Consider the following 21,885-nt stretch of genomic DNA (forward strand, 5'->3'; position numbering starts at 1 on the left):
CATGTTTCGCAACCATAGGTCAGGATTGGTACGTAATAAGTTTCATATATGATTCTCTTACATTTTGTTGGTATTTTCTTGTTCCATATTATGTCTTAACTATTTTGTAAAAGTTGCTACCTGCCTGAATTCTGTAGGAAATTTCCTTATCTATAGAACCAGTATCAGAGATAACACTTCCAAGATATTTGAATTGTTGGTTCATCTGTAGCTGTTTCCCCTCCATTTCAATGTGTCCCATTGGTTGCCCGTATCTCTTCTTGACCATAACCTCACTTTTCTCTTGGCTGAAGATGAGTCCATATTCTTTAGCAGATTCTGCCCAGGAGTTTATTTGTTCTTGAAGATCTTCTTTAGATTCTCCCCACAAGCATATATCATCCGCAAACAATATAACTTTCATTTTCTTACCTCCAATGGTTTGGTGAACTTTTCTCTGGATCTTGTTCATCACAGTGATGAAAAGAAGAGGAGACAGAACACCACCCTGTCTTAACCCAGATTTTATTTTATACTGATCAACATGAAGATTATTTCATATGATGATTTCTGTATGAAGGAAGCAAAATGAAATCATAACAAATCCAAATTCTAAGCAGCACAGTTCCCAACTAAATATAATTAACAATGACAAGAAGGATGAAAAAAACAAAAAAACTCGAAGATGAAAGCAAAAGTATACTGTACATGTCTTTTATATATTTTCTATAAAGCATTCACAAATTCAAAGCAATGTAAACGTGAAAAAAGTTCATTTTAAAATATTCATAAATCCTAACATACTAGGAAGCGGCAGCTCACCAAGATATGAGAAGGAAGTACAGATATTCCTTAATCAAACTTGTCGACTAGAACCTGATAGACTCTGGAGTCACTTATTGGCAGCACAACTGATCCTTAACATGAATGCACAGTTTGACTGATTGACACATGTTAAGGACACAAATGAAGAATAGCAACTCAACCAGGTAAGAATGCAGTATACATAGTCATGAACTTGGGAACTGTTAAGAGGTTGAATAAATGTTTGATTCATTAGTGTTAGCCCTGTTTAAGATCAGGGGCTCAGCTCATCTGGCATTACTTCCATTTACTAATACCACTTACCTACCTACCTACCTACCTACCTAGGACGACTCTGTTCTCTTACAATTAGGTAAGACCAGCACTTCATAGCCCTTTCCTTTACTTTTCTGATTCCTCCTTTCTTCGATGGGTCAGAATTGTAAAAAAAAATAAATTAATAATTGTACCGGGCGGTACACCTCCACGCCGCTAATTCAAACTTTGCGCCAGTTGAAACTCCTCTACTGGAGGAAGTCTGAACTTTATCTACTGTGTTAATTTTCAAGTTTCTCAGAAGATGTCACTACTTGTAAAATTTTGAAGTTCTGAACTGTGTCAGTTTCGATTCATTTTTGTTTTCTCTGTAGCAAGAAGTGTGAACATTCTCTTCTAGATGGCACTACTTAAGAACTACTATTGTGCACCCTAGTGCGAAGTGAAGGAACTTTTTTTTTGAAGAAATTTAGTATGTATAAGTTTGCTCCTTGTTAAATTTCCTTCAGTCATTGTTTGTGTTGGCAATGTTAATCCTTTCGTTCCACCAGGTTTGAATTTAGCCAATCCCGAATTTCTTTAATTAATTTATGACCAATCAGGTGTATCTTCTTCAACTTGGATATGTTGCTTAACCCTAGCCAATAAAGTGAGGGGGGGGGGGGTGTGTGTGTGGCTTCTCATTCATGAAACGTCTCGAACTTTCCGCGAGGGTTTATAAACTGCTGATTTTAGGGTCTCTGCGCCACTTCAGTAACATCTATCAGTGTGTAAAGTACGTAGCAGGGGGCGGGAAGCGCCTCTTTCTTCGGGCAGCAGTTCAGCCACCAGGTAATGGCCGTTTAATAACTTCTTTTTTTGCTAGCTCAGCAGTTTAACTCTTGGGGCAGGTCCGAAGCTTTTCTACCATGTAACTTTTCCCCTAAAATGTAAAGACACCTAGTATCTATTCTATCTTTTAAACTACATATTGGGATAGAGAGTGCTTAACCCTCTCGAGCTCCCACTCATATTGCGTTGAGGTGAACTTATTTTCTCAACCGTTTCTTCCTTAATGTAATGTAAATTGTCTTCTTCTATAAGTCACCTCTCTAGTATGGGATTAGCCCTTGCAGTAACGGCCTAGTGCCAAGTAGGTTGTATATAAAGTGTATTAGGAGTGCAAGAACGCCTCCTCTCAAGTTGGGATTTTAGAGGCTATGTAATTGACCTGTTTCTTTACTTAATAGGCCTCAGTAGGTTGGGTATTTTTACCCCTGTTTTCATGTCCTTGGAGGACAACTTGAAAGTGGAGTTTGGTGTGGCCTTTGATAGGCTTAAATTTTGAGAGCGAGGTGCTCTTTCTTGAAAATTGAATTGCTGTATGCCTCGAGGAGGCTTTACCGTGTAAAGAGGAGCAAGTGCTCCTAGGCCTGATTGGGGTTTTCTGCCCCTTTGTTGAACCTTGAATATAAGTAAAGTTGGGCTCATTGCTCAAGAATTATGTGTCTGGCTCTCGGAGCCCAAATCCTGTAATCACTGTAATTGTACATTTTCGAATTGTGTTTCGGCTACTGAGTACCTGTTCTACTTGTTATTTCTTAATCTTGAAAAGAAAATATAACCTTGTTAAATTTTACCTTAACTTTAATTTCGTATTTTGAGACCTGTTCACCCCCGCACCTTCTTTCACCTCTGCTAATCCACCAAACCACGGTAACAATAATAATAATAATAATAATAATAATAATAATAATAATAACAATAACAATAATAATAATAATAATAATAATAATAATAATAATAATAATAATTGGAGAAAATGAAAGAATTCTGACCCATCAAAGAAGGGTAATAAATTACCCCAACCTTTGGAAAACGGCCACCGATTTTTTTCTGTCATGTACTGTATACTGGGCTGTTGTTTACCTTTCAAGGACACTGTGTGGTGCCTCCTGAGCTGTCTGTCATAAATGTTTGTGTGTCAGTACGTTTCCAGCAATGACACAAAGTTGACTGGGGTAACATATTGCCCCATGCGAGCACTGGCGGAAGTAAATTGGCAGGCTCATGTTTTGTGATTTTAATTCTTGCGTGTGTGTTTATTGTGAAAACGACTATCTACTTTAGTATAGATGGTAAATATGAGTCGTGATATAGCCGGGAACATTTACAAGGACCAAGAACGAATTTGTCAACTCCTTTCTGAATTATTTGACGAAGAATTAGTGGATTCAGAAGACGACGGTGAAGAGGACAACATAGAACCATCAGAGCATGATTTACTCTCAGAACAGGATGTTAGTGACTTACCTGAAGAGGACTGTGCCAATGCATCAGGGAGTGAAAATGACGACGCTTCAAACAGGCCTTGCCAAAACTACATATATGGACATGATGGTGTGACTAAATGGAGCACCGTAGTGCCTCCTAAAAACATTCGTACTTGTGCTCACAACAAAGTTTCATTGTACTTGCCTTGGTCTAGGCTGAAAACACATGACATTACGGATCTAATTACATTTTTAATTTTTTTATTGATGAAAGCTCAATTGCAATGGAACTGGTGAAACTTAGAATAACCGTTAGAGCGGACCAAATAAATGTGCCTCGCAGTATCAGAGTGAAAACCTTGAAAATGAGTTCAAATGTTAAGGAAGAAATTTTCCAAACCTCTCTGACTCCACCCTAGAAGAGAAAAGCAACAGGATCATCCCTATGATGTGCTGCATGTCCTAGAAGTTGGGACAGGACAAGCGGAAACTCTTGTGTGCTGTGTGAAAAGTATGTGTGCCAAGACCATTTCAGTACCGTGTGTGAAGAATGCCTCAACAAGAAAACCGATAGTGACTAAAAGAGACAAAACGTCAGTGTTCAAATAGTAATGAAGTGCGATTGATTTTCATATTTCTAGTTTATAAGACTACATGAACCCCAGTGCTATTATGAACGAGATTGTCTGCTTTGAAATTATGCAAGATATATATTTTCTGCATGGTGTATATATTAATGGCAATAATAGGAGTTATATTGTGTTTTATTCATTTATAGGGCACTTTGTCAAATGAGTATTAAGAGAGCATAATTTAATTTTTAAGTAACAGTAAATATACCTGAAGGAATGGGGTAACATTTTACGCCGTGCGAGCACTGGCGTGACAAAACTTCGCGCGAGTACTGGAGGGTTAAGGTACAGCCCAAGCATTTGCCTGGTGTGACAACTGGAAACCACAGAAAACCATCTGCAGGGCTGCCAACAGTGGGGCTGGAACACGTTATCTCCCAAATGTAAGCTGACAGCTACGTGACCCAAATCGCGCAGCCACTCGCTTGATCAATGATTAATTTAATCCAGTGACAACTATTATGGATCTTTTCCATAGATGTCTGTTGTGGACAAGAAGCTGACATACAATTTGTGTTATGAGCAAGAGATGGACCATATGGCACATCCAGTTTACTTCGAACAATTTATAAAACCCTACTAAATGAAGCAGAATCTTTCAAGTTCAAAAAAATATTTAAAAAAAGTCAACATCATCTAGTGTGAAGGATGAGGCTTGAAAGTGACTCTGATGATGAATTCATGTTAAAGGAAACCAAACTTATGAAAAGTGTTTACAGTGATGGGAAAGCCCCTAAAAATAATTGTTTTAACATTAGTGATATATATAGATGTAAATCATAACCATTCTGGCGAATATAGCATACAAGCAGGAACTGTGGTGTGACTATTATTGAACATTTTCAACACACACAAAACTATTTACTGGCATTGTTGATCTTGATGTCATCATTTCTAGAAGACTGGAGACTAATCTTATAGATTGTGTCAAATGGGAAGCTGTTTCCACTGTGGTTGTTTTCACAAAGTAAAAATATTTCGGTCTGGCACAAGTGATACATAGTGAAATTTTCTACAGAATGCAATACGTCGAGTGGGAGAATACTGCAGTAACATATCAGCTCCTTGGTTGGACAATACTGAATTTCTTGGAAGTGAGTTCTGGTTTCATCAAAAACTAATGATTATAGTACTTCTTTTACATATATAAACTATGAGGCAAGCTTAAATCTGAAATGTGATATTACTAATTTTATAATTTTTGATGGTATGTTTAACAGATCCTGATGACTGATGAAGATAGCGGAGATAGGTTACTTTTTATTTACAGACCAAATTTTAAAAGATCGATGACCTGGATAGAAATATAAGTATCAACGGAAGCCTCATAAAATATTGTCCAGTATAATCCCTTGAAGAAAGCAAAGTTAGGAATAACATTTGATACACGCTGTAAAAGTTCAATAACTTACTGTGCGTTATTTACACCTGACATGAGGCTCTAGCATATGAAATATTCAATTTAATGAAATCAAACTTGCTTTAGGGTCATATCTTTACAACCTTTACAACTGGTACATCCCTTCTCAACCATTCTTAATAGTCTATTGAAGAACAGATATCATGCTATAGGGATTTACAGTGCAATAGAAAGAATATGCTTCCCAAACTTCCTAGTGCAAAACTGAAGAAAGATGAGGCAAACAGAATGATAGCTAATGACACTGCTTTGAAGACAGGAAGGATGACTTTCAACAGCAGACAAAAAGATTTTGAGGTGAGAAAAGTTCAAAGAAAACTAGGTGGAGTAGAAATAACATAAAAACCAAAGGACACAGAGATACAGCAACAAAATTAGTACTGGAGATTGTAAAGGCCAAGTTCTTGCATGTTTCCCCACTAATCCAGTGGAACATAGTAAATATATTGAATATGACTATCTTCAATTCATATGCCATATTCAAGAAGTTTACTGGAAGATTGCTATGTTATGCTAAATTTTGTATGATGTTAGCCTAATATGCTAAATAGCCTCCTTCGACTTCTGGACACAATCAAAGGTATAACTTATTTTCCAATTGCCATTCCATCAACAATAAAGAAACAATACTGTTCCAGGTTCTGAAAAGTGTGCAAAGCCCAAAAAATTGGATGAGAAGTCACCAGCTAAGTGAAAAATGTGGTGTTCTGCTTTGCTTTGTAAATATATCGTATTCTGATTTACTACAAAGGTATTAAGTTACTTCATTTTCCAAGTAACAGGAGGTTTCTGGATCTGCATGCAAGTAATTGATAAAAATTCCAGTATGTTGAGGGAGACTGATAATCCTGTTATTCTGCTCTTTGAAACAGAAGTCACACCACCGACCCCAAAAACAATAGGGAGGTGAGATAGAATGAGCACCTATACATGGGACATGAAGCAAGTAAGATTATCAGCCTAATAAATTAAATTTATCTGATTATGTCAGGGCAGAAGAAAACAAACAATTGACAAAGAAAAGGAAGAATAAATGACAGAGATAGTCCAGTACAAGTAAGCAGGAGAAAGGCCAAACTCGGATCAAGAAGGAATGGTAATTCTTCAAGTCCCATGGATTCATGGGATGATGTTAATGTAATTAAGAGATAGTTGTGATGGCATGTAAATATTCTCAAGAATAGGCTAAACGATCCTAAGTGGTACCTAAATCAGGTCATAAATCTGGGTAGTTGTAAAAGAGTATTCAAGGATATTTAATGATTTCTTCAGCTCTAGTTATCTTTGCCAATCCTCCTCACATCCTGCACATGAATCTATAAACATTCTGCCCAAGTCGTCTTATACCTGGGTAAGCTGCTAGTTTCAAATTAATTTTAGTCTTTCATAGTGAGTAAATAGATAAATAAGATAATATAATATTTTAAAAGATTAAACAAAATGACTGACTTGCCAAATCTGACATAAAATTATTCACAAGTTGGTCTATAAACTGTTGTCATAGTTCCTTTTGTCTTGATGCTACTAAGAAAAATAACTTTAACCCTCAAAGCATTCTTTGAAAATTTCCTGAAGAATTGAGACAGTCATGAAGCACGAGGCTTCAATCACAACAGAGGAATGTTACAGCAGTGAATAGTTTGGTCTTTGGTAAGTCTTCTGCACTTTTAGTTGTTAACACAGATAAAGTAACAATCACTTCAAGCAAAAGCACAGTGGGGGTTGGAATGGAGTAAAGTCTTCATGTACTTTCTGTCTGAAGCACCACAAATTCAGTTGCTCCACTGTGTCAGTACTAGAATCAGAAAAATACTTAACCACCAACTTGAAGTTTTTTTAATGCTGTACAGTTTGCCGCAAACTGTCAGGCCGGTAATAATGAGCCTGAGCTGCCAGGGTGGGGTGTATGGGGGGAGGAAAGCACCGCACATGTTCCACGGACATAACATCAGAGTCACTTGATTTCAGAAACTTGTTTAGAATGGCAAATATCTGAGAGTTGAGCACTTGGAACCGCCGAATTCTGTCCACCATTCGTTTCAGTGCCTAGAACAAACAAACAAAAAACAAAACAAACAACTGTAAGACTCTGATGCTAGACAACTACAGAAGGAAGAAAGAAAGAAAGGCATGGCTCAAGTCTCGTTTACTTACAATGCCCTTCACATTTTCGTCCTTGCCATCCACCCTCTGTACTCGCAGGATGTGGTAGCAGAAGTCCAGAGCCTCAAAGCGCCGCTGCTGACCCAAGAGCACGATCATTGTGCAGCCAGCCCAGTTCAAGCCCTCTCCAAAGAGTTCTCTACAAAAGGTAGGAATCAACAGGAATCAGAGCCTGAATTGTGTAACTGAGAATCATGTAACATCAGGATCTAATTGTTCATACTTGCATGCATGTCCTTGTTTACAAGCATAAAATTAAGTACATCATGTTCAGATTAATTTCATTTTGCATGGATTGAAGTCAGAACAGAGGCAACATTGGGAGAAGAAGAGCTATTTGTTTTGCTTCACAGTTCTTCATTTTTTACCAACCAACTGTTGTCTGGCATAACCAACCACTGAAGCTTCCTTTCTCAACATTCCAGTGGAAACCACATTTTTGGATAAGATAAAGCAGAGGTGGAAGTTACAATTGATTAGAATTTAGTTAAATAGCTACACTAGATGCATATTTTACTGATTTATTCACACAGACAGAAGATGAATATATACACTAGAGTTTTTTGGGTCAAGGGTCGGATCTTCTGATCAAAGGAGAGTATTTCCTATGCTTCTGAATCTGGACCATTGGGATGTCCTCTTTCTGTTGCCACCACACTGCTGCTTTTGGGCATCCTTGGCCTCTCTCTGGTTCAGTGATGGCAACAGATTCCTGTACAGGATGATCATCATGCCATTTAACGTGCCTGTACCAGCAGAGTTTTCTTTCCTACAGTTTCTCACCAATGACAATGATACCGCAGAATCCTCCACGTGCTCATTACGCATCTCCATGGCATGCATTTGCTGATCGTGCTTCTGTTTTGTCCAGCATTCAGAGTCATACATGAGGGCAGGTCTGATGTCAGTCTTGTAAACTCTCCCTTTTAGCCGAATGGGCATTCACCTGCCACACTAAAAGCCTGTCAGAGATCACCATTTCATTCAGCCAATACTGATACGGTGCTTGACATAATCATTGACTACATCATCAGTGGTAATGATAAAGTTGAGATACCTGAACCAATTCTCAAATGAAGGATCCACCTGCTCAACAACATATACTGAGTTATATGTTAGTGGGAATACATGTTCTGTCTCCTATAAGGACATCCTCAGTTTTTTTAAAGATAAGCATACTGTTACAAGCACAACAGTTAAAATGAATACATATTTGCTTTTTTAGGATGAATTGTAACCTAAGCACCAAATTGTAATCTATGTGGACATGCATTCAAATTTAAATCTCGTAAGAACAACCTTAAAATTACTTATGTGGATGATGAAGTCTTTAAGCTTAATTATGTCTTGAGCACCAAGTCTACTGTCTATTTGATCACACACTTAGAATTAAAATCATATAAGTTGCAATCCAGTTGGATATAGTAAAATGATTTTATAGCATTTCAATTGTGGGAATTGAATCATCATTATTTTCATTTCCCCTTGTCCAACTGCTGCCAAGTCGAGGAGTTGATGGCACTTCTCCACCGTTGCCTCCCCTTCCACCACTCCTCCAGTAATTGTATTCCAGTCCAGTCTTTTTTTTCTTTTTCTTATACTGTTCTTGACAGAGTCCATCCATCTTGCTCTTTCCTCCATATACGAATTAGCAGACTATATAACCAATGTAGACCACAGGTCCTGCTGCCTTTATCATCTCCACACATATTTCATCCATCCCTGCTGCTTTTCCTGTTTTAATTTCTTTAACAGCCATTTCCACCTCTGCCATTGCAATATCACTCTCCATTACGGGATCATCCTTGTTTATCACTACAGTCTCTTCTGCATCATTTCTCACATTCAGGAGTTTATCAAAATTATCTTTCCACCTATTCTTTATCTCCTCTGGGTCTGTTGTTCTATTTCCACTCTCTTCTTTCACTTGTTTTGTGTAGATTTTTTTATCAACTCATACAACATCCTTTTTCCAGCATTTACATCCTTTTCCAACTCTTGTGTGAATCTCTCCCAAAATTTTTTCTTTTCCACATTTACCACTTTTTAACACTTACTTTTGATTTCTTGATACTTAATCTTACTTCATTCTTTCCTATCTCTGTTCAATTCTATCCATGCTTTCTTCTTTTGTTTAACAACCTCCTTCACCTTTTCATTCCACCACCTTTCCCTTCACTCTCGCCGAAGTTCTGCCACAAATCATCTCTGCACAGCTTATAAATGTTTATAAATTTGGTCCATTCTTCTTCCACACTTTCTATTTCTGATATAGGGATGTGCTGTTTTAATTCTTCCTGAAATTTATCGTGAGTGCTTTTAATTTCCATATTTTTATTTTCTTCTGTCTTATTTCTTTTACGCTCACAATTTTATATATTTTCAATGTTGCTACCACTAATCTGTGGTCTCCATCAAATGCCTCACCTGGTAGTGCTGTTACATCCATTAATTGATTACCATTTATTTTCTCAACCAAAAAATAATAACTGTTTAGATGTTTCACGTAATTCATTGTCAATGGTAACTCACCATTTATCTATAATAATATTATGAAGAGAAAAAGACTTGTATGTTTGTATATTTGTTTCTAATGGATAAACTCAAAAACTACTGAACCAATTTTAAAAATTATTTCACCTATAGACAGCGACATTACCAGTGAGTAACATGGATTGTATTTTATTTTCAAAACAATTAGAGATCCATACAAAAACTGAAATAATGTAACCCGAGGTACAAAAAATTTGCATATAAATGTAATTATTTGGCGTGCGATGCAAAAACGATTGATGATACATAAAATAATGTACTACATGTTTACGGTATTCATCATTACCCACCAAAACGTCTGCCAGGCTGTGTGTCTAACTATTATAGTTGTCACACTAACCACTTTTTGTTCAAATTAGTCAATCAAAACACGGGTAGAATCGAAAGATGATGATATTCGTATCATGATATTAATCCTCATGTACATGTAAATTCCTCTTTAAATTATTTGAATCAGACCTTTCGTTTAGAAGTTACAATGGGTATAAAAAGGCTAACAGTGTGAGCGAGCAGCCCTAGAATAGTACAGAATAGAATTGTAAGAAATCTTTAATACGAAGTTTCTCATTGAATACTTCTATTCTGACAAGTCATGATTGTGATGTTTTATTTGTAATGTTCGAAAAAGAAAGTCTCCCAAAATACACACTGCCACTGATGGCAGAGCCACTGTGCAGTCCAACCGACATGGCAGTATAACCTGATGGTAGTTTTCCCAGCCGTCAAGGGTTTCAACTTTTCACACAAAATATGAATCTTCATCATAAGTTAAAACAAAATAAACATTAAATTTTGCTGGGAAAAATGTTTATGTTTCAAGATTATGTGTGTATTTTCAAATATATTTAGGTCGAAGTGCATTAGGACTCCATTAGTGTAAAACTACTACATTGAGAAAGTCAACAGCTAGGATATATAAGCTCACATAGCTTTTTGTTCAAATTAATCAAAACAGGGGTAGAATCGAAAGACGATGACACTCATATCATGATATTAATACTTATGTACATGTACATTGCTCTTTAAATTATTCAAATCGGACCTTTCATTTAGAAGTTACAATGGGTATAAAAAGGCTAAAAGTGAGACAAATGTCACAGCATGAGTGACCAGCCCTAGAATAGCACAAAACAGAATAGTAAGAAATCTAAACAATTTAGTGACGTGGTTAAAGGCACTTACAATGCTTTTTTAACATTTTAATACCTGTTGAAATACTGCAAAATGCCTAAAAGAGCAAGGTCTCAACCCTCTAAACATAGTTACCATGTGAGGGCAGCCAAAATATGTCGTATTGGAGCATCTTAATCTGAAAATGAAAATCGCCTTGCAAGTCACGGAGAATACACGTCGCAATCGCACGTCAGAGAATTGAGCGCTGAACATTCACGCCCTGCTGAACAAAATCTGAGAACCTCACAGGTATGCTCACGAGTTGAGCGTCAAGCGTTCGCAGCGGCTTGATGACATGAGGGCTAGAATCACACAAACACGCACAAGGGAATCGAGTGTTGAAGAACGTTCACAAGGTCTTGCTGAACAAAATTTGAGAACCTCACAGGTACGCCCATGAGAGTGGAGCGCCAAGTGTTCGCAGTGGCTTGATCAAATAAGGGCTAGAATCACACAAACACGCGCAAAGGAATTGAGCCCTAAGCGTTCACGACAACTTAGAGCACAGAGAGAAGGACAGCAGGTGTCAACAACTAGAGTTCACAATATAGAGTTTTACCTCACAGTAATAGACTGACATTCAGATACAATCCACAGATTGATTATGCTCAACAGACCTGCATCCAAATCGGAACCCTGAATAAGATCTGCTGTAGGTGCTCTGCCAAAAAGTGGACCAATGAACCTAATGGTATGTGCAGTGCTTCTGGAAATGTTAGTCTCCCCAATATTCAGGTGCCACCACAACCAATAAAAAATCTTCTGACAAATAATCATTCACTATCTGGACATTTTTTAACGAACATGCGTAGGCACAATAGCCTCTTTCAAATTACTTTGTATGGCGCAAAAGAAATTAGGGAAGGAAATTTTATGCCCAGTTTTAAAATAGGACAAGTGTATCACCTCGTAGGTAGCCTTTTACCACCATCAGGCCAAAACCTAAAATACTTGCAGGTATATTTCATTTCAGATACAGATCAGTTATCGTTGTGGTCAAACATAGCCCCAACGCTAAAAATTGATTTAATTAGCAAATTACAGACCGTTCTGAATAGTCACAATGTATACATACAAAGTTTTAACAAAACCTAGAACTTAACTCTTCAGATAATTTAAAGTTAATTATTCACTCAGACCGCACAGCACAGAACACCGAGGCAGTTATAATGCTCCAACTGTAAATGAGATAACCGTTCTATTGGTTGATGAAGAAAAAGGTCCCAGGGATATAATGCTGCACGGTAGAGACCGGCAGCTAAAAAGGGTCTCTGAATTGCACTGCTCCTATGATCCATTACATTATCCTATAATGTTTGTAACGGGAGAAGGTGGTTATTATTTGACCATCCCTAAGCAAGATTCAGCGCGCAAGAAAACCATTTCGTGTATGCAATTTTATGCATTCAGATTGATGGTTAGAGCTAACTCATTTAATCTATTATAATATTACATAGACTTATTTAGTCAAAATTGTGTCAATATGATGACTAAAATGATATCAGAAAGATTAAATTACATATCTCAAAATCAATGACTAAAGGCTGATGACTACATCCATCTCAGAGATGCTTTAAATCAAGACGTGAATGTTGACCCATCAAATATCGGTGAAAATGTAATCTTGCCATCTTCATTCAGAGGTTCTCCATGTTATCTGCATGAAAAAACGGAGTACACAATGACTTATGTTAGAAATTATGGGAGACCCGACTTATTTGTCACGTATACATGCAATTTGGAATGGGCTGCAATTAAAGGGGAACTATTACCTGGTCAAAGGTCATTCGACCATCATGACATACTTTCAAGGGTATTTCATTTAAAGATGAAGAAATTCATAAAATTCTTCACCAAAGATCAAATATTCGGCGAAGTGAAATGTTACATGGCAAGTGTGGAGTGGCAGTTGTGCAGTTTACTACAATGTCATAGGCCTATGCTGTTCTGGCTAGAAAGAAAAATCCAGCCAGACGAAATTGATAGTGTTATAGTTGCTGAACTATCTGACCAACAAAACAATCTAGTATTATACAATATTGTAATTAAAAATATGGTGCATGGACTATGCAGAGAGCACAACTTAGCCGCGCCATGTACTAAGAATGGTATCTGTACAAAAAAATACCCTCGACGTTTTATCAACGATACCCAGACCGGAGAGGATGGGTATCCAGTATACTGCCACTGTGATGTCAAAAATGGAGGTTGGAGTGCTCTGTTGAATATCAGGGTAAGTAAGTTCGTTGTAGATAATAGGTCGATTGTTTCTTATTCTCCGATATTATGTAGGATGTTTAACACTCACATATATGTGGAGTACTGCCACTCCGTTCAAGCTATCAAATATATTTGTAAATATATCAATAAAAGATGAGACCAAGCTACTTTCAGCGTAAGAAATCCAAATGATGAAGTGGTAACCTATTTAAATCCGAATTCGTCTGGCAAATATTAGAATTTCCAATCCACGACCCGTATCCTACAGTCATGCATTTGGCCAAAGGTTGTATTTTACAGCAGGAATGGATCAACATGTTGTTCAAAACCCACGTAACACAACATTGTTGGTGTTTTTTGAGCTCTGTAATGAAGATGAATTCACAAATACTCTTCTATACCACAAAGTCCCGCAATATTATACTTGGGCGGATAATAAATTCACAAGGAGGTGTAGTGAGGACGTAGTTGGTCATCTGGGTATAAAAAAAAGATGCCGTTTTAGGAAGAGTCTACGGTATAAATCCTTCTCGATGAGAGTGTTTCTTAGAAGAATATTGCTATCAAAGGGTTTCAATGTATGTATGTTCAGTCCGTCAGCGCTTCCGCTGGTGGGATCCTCAACAGCTCTGCCATCAGCTGTCATAGATGGCCTAGGCATCACTGAAGAGGAGTACTACGGAAATGAGGAGCGAGGTAGTTTCCTGTTGCTTTCCTCATCGAGCCAGAGTTGCTATCACATATCAGTCTGCCAAGCCCGCTGAAATGCATCAACCGACCCTATGAGCAACATTTTCACACCATTCATAGCAGGGACTGGCTGCATAAGGAATTGGCATTACTAGCATCGCTCATACCTCAGTCACTTTCATATTGTCAAAGCCAAGGATAAGACAGAGACAGATCTATGAAAGTAACAAAATTGCTCTAACCTATACCAGAAGACACAGTGCACTGTAAACACTAGGTCCTGCCAGCAAAGGCCTACCTATTCAATACCATTAGCTTAATATAGTGTCCGACTCGTTGGCTGAATGGTCAGCGAACTGGCCTTCGGTTCAGAGGGTCCTGGGTTCGATTCCCGGCCGGGTTGGGGACTTTAACCTTCATTGGTTAATTCCAGTGGCCCGGGGAATGGGTGTTTGTGCTGTCCCCAACATCTCTGCAACACACACACACCACACATAACACTATCCTCCACCACAATAACACGCAGTTACCTACACATGGCAGATGCCACCTACCCTCATCAAAGGGTCTGCCTTACAAGGGCTGCACTCGGCTAGAAATAGCTGCACGAAATTATTATTAGCTTAATATAGTGTCCTATATGACAGGTACTAGTTTTGACCCTAGATACATTGGGTCATCTTCAGCCATGATCTAATTGGAAACGTATGTTTACATACAACCAATAATAAAGGATACAATTTGGTATGTCTTAATTTAAAATCTAAGTCGGACTACACATTTAAGATCAAAACTAAAATGACACCTTAAAACTGTTGTGGTTGGTGTTTAACTATGTCAATGGCCTTACAGTAACCAAGTGTTCTTGAGTCGATCTGAGAGTTGGTATTCCTTATCTGTATAGTTGAGGAAGATGATGATGATGATGATGATGATGATGATGATGATGATGATTCATAAATTATTTCTTCTTCTTTTTCTTCTTTTTTAAGACATTCACTTCAAACTGAATTAAACAATAGATCACTACATCTGATGAAAAGGAACACTTATTCAATTTGTGAATGTCCCCCTTCAAGCTACATATAAACCATTACTCATGTTACTATTCAACAAGAAATAATTTATGAATCAAATGGCTCAACTATACAGATAAGGAATACCAAGTCTCAGATCGATTCCAGAGCACTGACGCAAGTGTGATAAACTGATATAACTTGAAAATATTAACCCCTTCCGGGTCACGGCACAATATATTGCATCTCGCGGGAGGTGCCACAGCAGTTACGGCGCAATATATTGTGCGTTGAAATTCCGAGCATCATATCTTCGCTTCTCTTTGACTTTCAGCAATGATTGAAAACTTTGTTATATCTGCCATCTATCGGCTACATTATGAAAGCTTGCGCTAATTTGTATTCTCTTTGGGAGCACTGTTAACTTTAATTTTTCATGTGAATGTCTACCACACTTGGGAGTCAATGCGGTCTGATAAACATGGCTGCTTGCAGGCATGTGAAAGTTTTGAAAGGTGATGAAAACGTGTTTGAAATATTAATGAATGATGAAAGTGAGGGTTCAGATTTGTGTGAAAGTGATTTAGAAAGTGTTGAGGATATTATACCGAAGTTTCAACTGTCGACAATGAAACGAAATGTATCAAATGATCACTGGGTCTGGGAAAAAGGAACAGGTAATAATAATTTTTTACCTACTGATTTCGGCTATAAGCCTGATCTAGCTGGAATCCAGGATCAATCTTTGACTGAAAACTCTCCAGAAGTAGACATTTTCAAAAGACTTTTTCCACATAACTTAGTGGAAAAAATAGTCATAGAAACAAACTTGTATCACGCTCAATACGTAGAGAAAAATGTGGTAATTTCTCCCACATTCCGAGCGTCAAAATGGACCGATGTTACTGTCGACGAAATGTATTTATTTTTAGCGATAAGTATGCTAATGCGTCATGTAAACAAACATAGCCTAGAAGAATACTGGTCTACCGATCCTCTCATTCACACTCCTGCATTTTCACAGTTCATGTCTTGTAATCGGTATAAAGCAATTCTACGTTTCCTTCATTTCAATGACAACAACTTCCAACCTCAAGGCGACGGACTATACAAAATCCGGCCTATTATTGAGCACCTGAAACAAACTTTCCCTGCCATATTTCAACCTTTTAGAGATTTATGCATCGATGAAAGTCTAGTTCTGTTCAAAGGACGCTTAGCGTTCAAGCAATACATTCCCTCAAAAAGAAGTAGATTTGGTGTGAAGTTATTTGTACTTTGTGACTGTGAGACTGGATATGTTTTAGATATTATTGTATATACTGGAGCCACAACAGAACTTGAAGATTCACAGATAGGGTTTTCTGCTTCTGTTGTCCTCACTTTCATGAAACCATATCTCAATCGGGGACATACACTTTATATTGACAATTTTTACACCAGTCCAGAACTTCTAGAAGCTCTGCATGCACAGAGTACTCATGCCTGTGGAACAGTGAGGAAAAACAGAAGGGGAATGCCAGGTTCGACTACTAAACTGCGAAGAGGTGAGGTGGAAGAGAGGCATACCTCAAATCTTCTTGCTGTCAAATGGATGGATAGAAGGGAAGTAAACATGCTCACAACTGCTCATACTAGTGGAATGGTTGATACAGGCAAGACTGAAAGAGCCACAGGACAACGGAGAATTATCCCAGTGTCTGTTCAGGACTACAACCAGAAAATGGGACCAGTTGATAGATCCGACCAGATGATTACGGGTGTGCAGCCATCACGAAAATCCATAAAATGGTATAAAAGGCTATTCTTCCACCTGTTGGAGATTGTAATTCTGAACAGCTTCATTTTGGAAAGGGTTTTAAAAGGACTAAAGAGACCTCATAAGGCGTTCAGAATGGAAGTCATCCGATCACTAGCAGAGAATGCGACCTACTGGATGCCGACCTTCAAATGGTGATACACCTGCAAGGTTAACCCACCGACATTTCCTTTCTGTTATTCCCCCAAACCAACCAGGAGGGAAACCGCCATCCAGAGTGTGCCACGTGTGTGCACACACTGCAAGAAGAGAGAAGAAGACTAGGAGAACAATTTACCAGTGCAAGGACTGCAACAAAACTCTGTGCCCAGTCCTATGCTTTGAGGAATATCATACCAAAAAAAACAAACTTTTAACAGGTAAATTGTGTGATATTGTTGTTTTCAATTTCATTCACCTGTATTTTATCCATTTTTGTGAATATAGTGTCCCATGAGCGTGTTTTGCTATTTGTAGAGAGGTTTATTTATGTGCCTGTAAAAACCTAAATTGTGGGGTATGTCAGCGTGTATAAAACCTAACCTTGAAAGGGTTAACCCATGGGTAAATGATGCAAGTATCAAGCTTGAATTAATATTTATTTTTTATGATTATGATGATTATTATTATTACTTGTGATGTATGGCTATGAAGTGTTTACATCCAATTATTAGCATTGGTATTATTATTATTATTATTATTATTATTATTATTATTATTATTATTATTTATATTTATGATCGCATTGTTTTTGAGGTTATGTCATGAAACATGTGTTGTATATATATATATTTATGTGAGTTTAGTTAATGTAAGAACCTGTAATTAATAGTATATATTTTTTACTACCTGTATATATGATGTGTAATCCGCTACAGTATTGTACAACGCATTCTAATATTCAGAATAAGACTAGGAAAGACGAGAATGATGTAGAATATTCTTTACATTATATATAGGCTTTAAGCACTCTAGAATTTATGAGAAGGTATTTTGTAACATATCTTTCTAGTAGCCTGGCTAGGCACATATATAAGGAGGTGGTCTTGATGGTAGAGACAAGTTATTGTTTAGTAGGAGTTATGGTTTAACAAGAAATGTACTTGTGACCCCGTGTTGTGGATGACATGCTTATAAGCAGTCAGCAGTTAACTGTTTCAAGGTTGCAATCTCCATGTGCTTAGTGATAGACAATTGTTAAAAACTGTGGTTTGTTGATGTTTCCAATGTGTTACTGTGTATCACAATAGTTGCTCATCAGAGTGCAGCACCTTTCAGGTAGCACGCGCCTCCAGCAATGTGTTCCCGGGACGCTGGGGTTGACTTCCGGTGAGAGCGTCTCAGATACTTGTAAGACAACATGGTGTGATACACGCGTCATTCGAGTAATGCTAAGATGCCTCACGAACATCAAGCTCCATAGCTACGTGGAGTTTCATTTTATCATGTAATTCTATTGTTAAGTGTTTAAGTGTACATACTCAATGTTAATAAACCAACATGAATTATATTTTATGCATTATAAAGATCCGAGTGATTATTTGTGCCAGCGCAACTAAATTCAAACCGTTATACAGTCCACTCAGTAACTTGTACCAGACCACAAAACACAATGTGAGTGTTTTGTTTGCGACGGCAGTTGATTAGGTTATGTGCGTGTTTAATGTGTAATTATATACAAGTTCTAAATAAATAAGTGTACCAACTGACAGCATTTTGTGTGCGTCTTTGTGGCTACATCAACACTGGGTTACTATAAGTACATTGATATAGTTCAACACCAACCACGACAGTTTTAATGTGTCATTTTGGTTTCAATTTTAAATGTGTAGTCTGACGTCATCAATGTTCAAGACTTAGTTTTAAATTAAGACATACCAAATTGTATTCTTTATTATTGGTTGTATGTAAACATATGTTCCCAATTAGATCATGGCTGAGGATGACCCAATGTATGTAGGGTCGAAACTAGTACCAATTATATAGGACACTACAGTATATTAAGCTAATGGTATTGAATAGGTGGACCTTTCCCTACCCTTTGATAGTGATCAATTGTCAATATGGACCATAATGATATTCATAACTTATGAATTAGAATATTACTACATCACGTATGTGGTCCAACCTCATTAGAGTACCAAAAAACTTCAAATGGAGTTGTCAAAGAGATCAAGCAGCTTGCCATGACAGAGGTTTGCTAGAAAACGATGACCATTGGGAAAATACTCTAAGAGAAGCTTTGTTTTCGCAATGCTCAACAAAACAGAGAGTTGTTTGTAGTCACACTTTTATTTTGCCAGCCATTGGAACCATTGAAATTATGGGATAATTTAAAAGCTATTTATGTGAAGACATTAGACACATAATCAGACAGCAAAATCAAGACTTTACCTTTCAGTGAAGATATTTATAACGAAGGTTCGATACAAATAGAAATGAATTAAATGATAAAAGTTTAAGTGATTTTGGATTACCTTCCTCTATTCGTACACAGAATAATAGTATAGACACAATGGTACGTCAGTATAATACCAATGATTTGACAGTGTTTGTCAATAAAAATGTGCCAAAATTAGTCCAGATCAAAGACATGCTTTTGAGACTGTAGTAGATAGCATGAATTATAGCAAAGGACAAGTTTACTTTGGACGCGCCAAGAGGCATGGGGAACACATTTCTCACAAATTTAATACTTGCTAAGATAAGACAATCAGGGAAGATAATGATAGCAGTTGCTTTGTCAGGAATTGCTGCAACTCTCTTACGTGATGGAAAAACTACTCATTTCCGCTATCCATATCTCTAGAGCAACGATCCACATGTTCTATCCTCAAAATGGGCCTCTTGGTAAATTACTACAAGATGCGTCATTGATTACATGGGATGAATGCACCATGAGCCAAAGAGCACATGCAAAGGCTGTGGACAGAACCTTAAAGGATCTCACTAACTTATAAGGTATTTAAATAGATCCACAATTTCCTATTAAAAAAAAAAAAACCACAACAACAACACACTACATTTTTAATAATAAACAATCTTTGAAGAACTCGATTAATTTTTGCGACATCCTAAAGAAGTTTGCCTTGAAACCCAATCAAGCAATGTGCTCATTCGATGTAGTCAATATATACCCTAATATTCATATAAAAGAAACTGTCAAAATCATTTACAATAATATTTCAAAACACAGCGGCCTCAGCAGGTTGAAAGTGGATGAATTCATGAGGATATTAGAATTCATATTGAATAACAACTTTTTTCCTTTAACGGTAAAATTTCCCAACAAAAAATGGTTCTGTCTGGTCCCAGATTTGTAGACAACCTATTTCTGATTTTTTTAATTAATCGGTTGACCATCTCAACTTTAAATCCATTCAGTTTGGCTAGACTCCTTATGTAGTTAAGTTCTATCTTCAATTTATTAGGACCAAGCTCGATAGTTGCAGTCGCTTAAGTGCGGCCAGTATCCAGTAGATATAGATGTTGACTCCCATAGGGAACACAAAATATTTGTCCTGAATGAGTAAATTTATAATACCAATATGATGATCCATTATTGAACATGATGCAGTATAATTCACATAATTCACAACCTCAAGATCAGCAAGAGTGCTCAAGAACCTCTACATGAACTTCTATTTTAATTCAAGAAAAGTGTCATAAGTGTTACAATTGTGTTGACTTCTTGCCATTTTTGTGTAGGCTGATGATGACATGGACAAATGTCGAAACCGGTACCATAATAAATTAAATGTGTTGCTACATTGATTCGTGCAACAGTGTTATTGTAATGAATAGGTGGAACATCTTTCTCTTTTTAGCATTGCTTATTAGCATGTCGTCCACAACACGAGGTCACAAGTACAATTTCTGTTAAACCGTAACTCCTGCTAAACAATAACTTGTCTCTACCATCAAGACCACCTCCTTATATATGTGCCTAGCCAGGCTTCTAGAAAGATATGTTACAAAATACCTTCTCATAAATTCTAGAGTGCCTAAAGCCTAGATATAATGTAAAGAATATTCTATATCGTTCTTGTCTTACCTAGTGTAATTCTGAATATTACACTGTGTTGCACAATACTGTTGTGGATTACACACCATATATACAGGCAAGAATAAATTATATACCATTAATTACAGGTTCTTACATTAACTAAACTCACATAAATCTCTATATATATCTCTATATACAACACATCTTTGATGACATAACCTCACAAACAATGTGATCATAAATAATAATGATAACAATACCAATAAGTGGATATGAACACTTTACAGCTATACATCACAAGTAATAATAATAATAATAATAATAATAATAATAATAATAATAATAATAATAATAATAATAATAATAATAATAATAATATAATAATAATAATCTTCTTTTTCATCCATTCCCTTTTCCAGATTCTCTCTGGGTAGGGTACTCAATCTTTCCACCATTCCTCTTCTAGTACTTTATTGCTATCAATTCCTTTATTTGCAATACAGTCCACAACAGAGCTTCTCCATCTCATTCTAGGACGTCCCTTAGGCCTCTTTCCAGTCTCTGTATCCATGAATGTTCTCTCTGGTATTCTCTCTCCTGGCATTCTCATCATGTGTCCAAACCATTTTAGCTTTGCTATATCAATCTCTTCTTGAAGTTTACACACTCTCATGTTTCTCCTTATTTCCTCATTTTGTATTCTATCTCGTCTTGTCTTTCTCTGTATGCTCCTCAAGAACCTCATTTCAGCTGCTTGTATCTTACTTTGGTTCTGCTTAGTTAACGTCCAGGATGCTGAAGCATAGGTCGGTATAGGTTTATAATAGGATGAGAATAAAACCTTCTTGCACTTCACGGGCACATCTTTGTTCCATACAATGTCTCTCAAACACTGGTAGAAAC

General features: G+C 37.0%; 1 protein-coding gene across 1 annotated transcript in view; it reads right to left on the bottom strand.

The window, feature by feature from the left end:
• Positions 1–1,123: 1,123 nt before the first annotated feature.
• Positions 1,124–21,885, bottom strand: part of Cyfip (Cytoplasmic FMR1-interacting protein Sra-1) — a 314,228-nt gene continuing 293,466 nt past the window's right edge. Inside the window, exons 22-23 of the mRNA XM_067142996.2 lie at positions 7,518–7,665; positions 1,124–7,409 (exon numbers count right to left, since the gene is read on the bottom strand). Coding sequence (XP_066999097.1) covers positions 7,200–7,409; positions 7,518–7,665 — 358 coding nt within the window. The 3' untranslated portion in view covers positions 1,124–7,199. The remainder of the gene's footprint in view (positions 7,410–7,517; positions 7,666–21,885) is intronic.

The sequence above is a fragment of the Anabrus simplex genome, chromosome 3, assembly GCF_040414725.1.
Source record: "Anabrus simplex isolate iqAnaSimp1 chromosome 3, ASM4041472v1, whole genome shotgun sequence".
Classification (NCBI taxonomy): domain Eukaryota; kingdom Metazoa; phylum Arthropoda; class Insecta; order Orthoptera; family Tettigoniidae; genus Anabrus; species Anabrus simplex.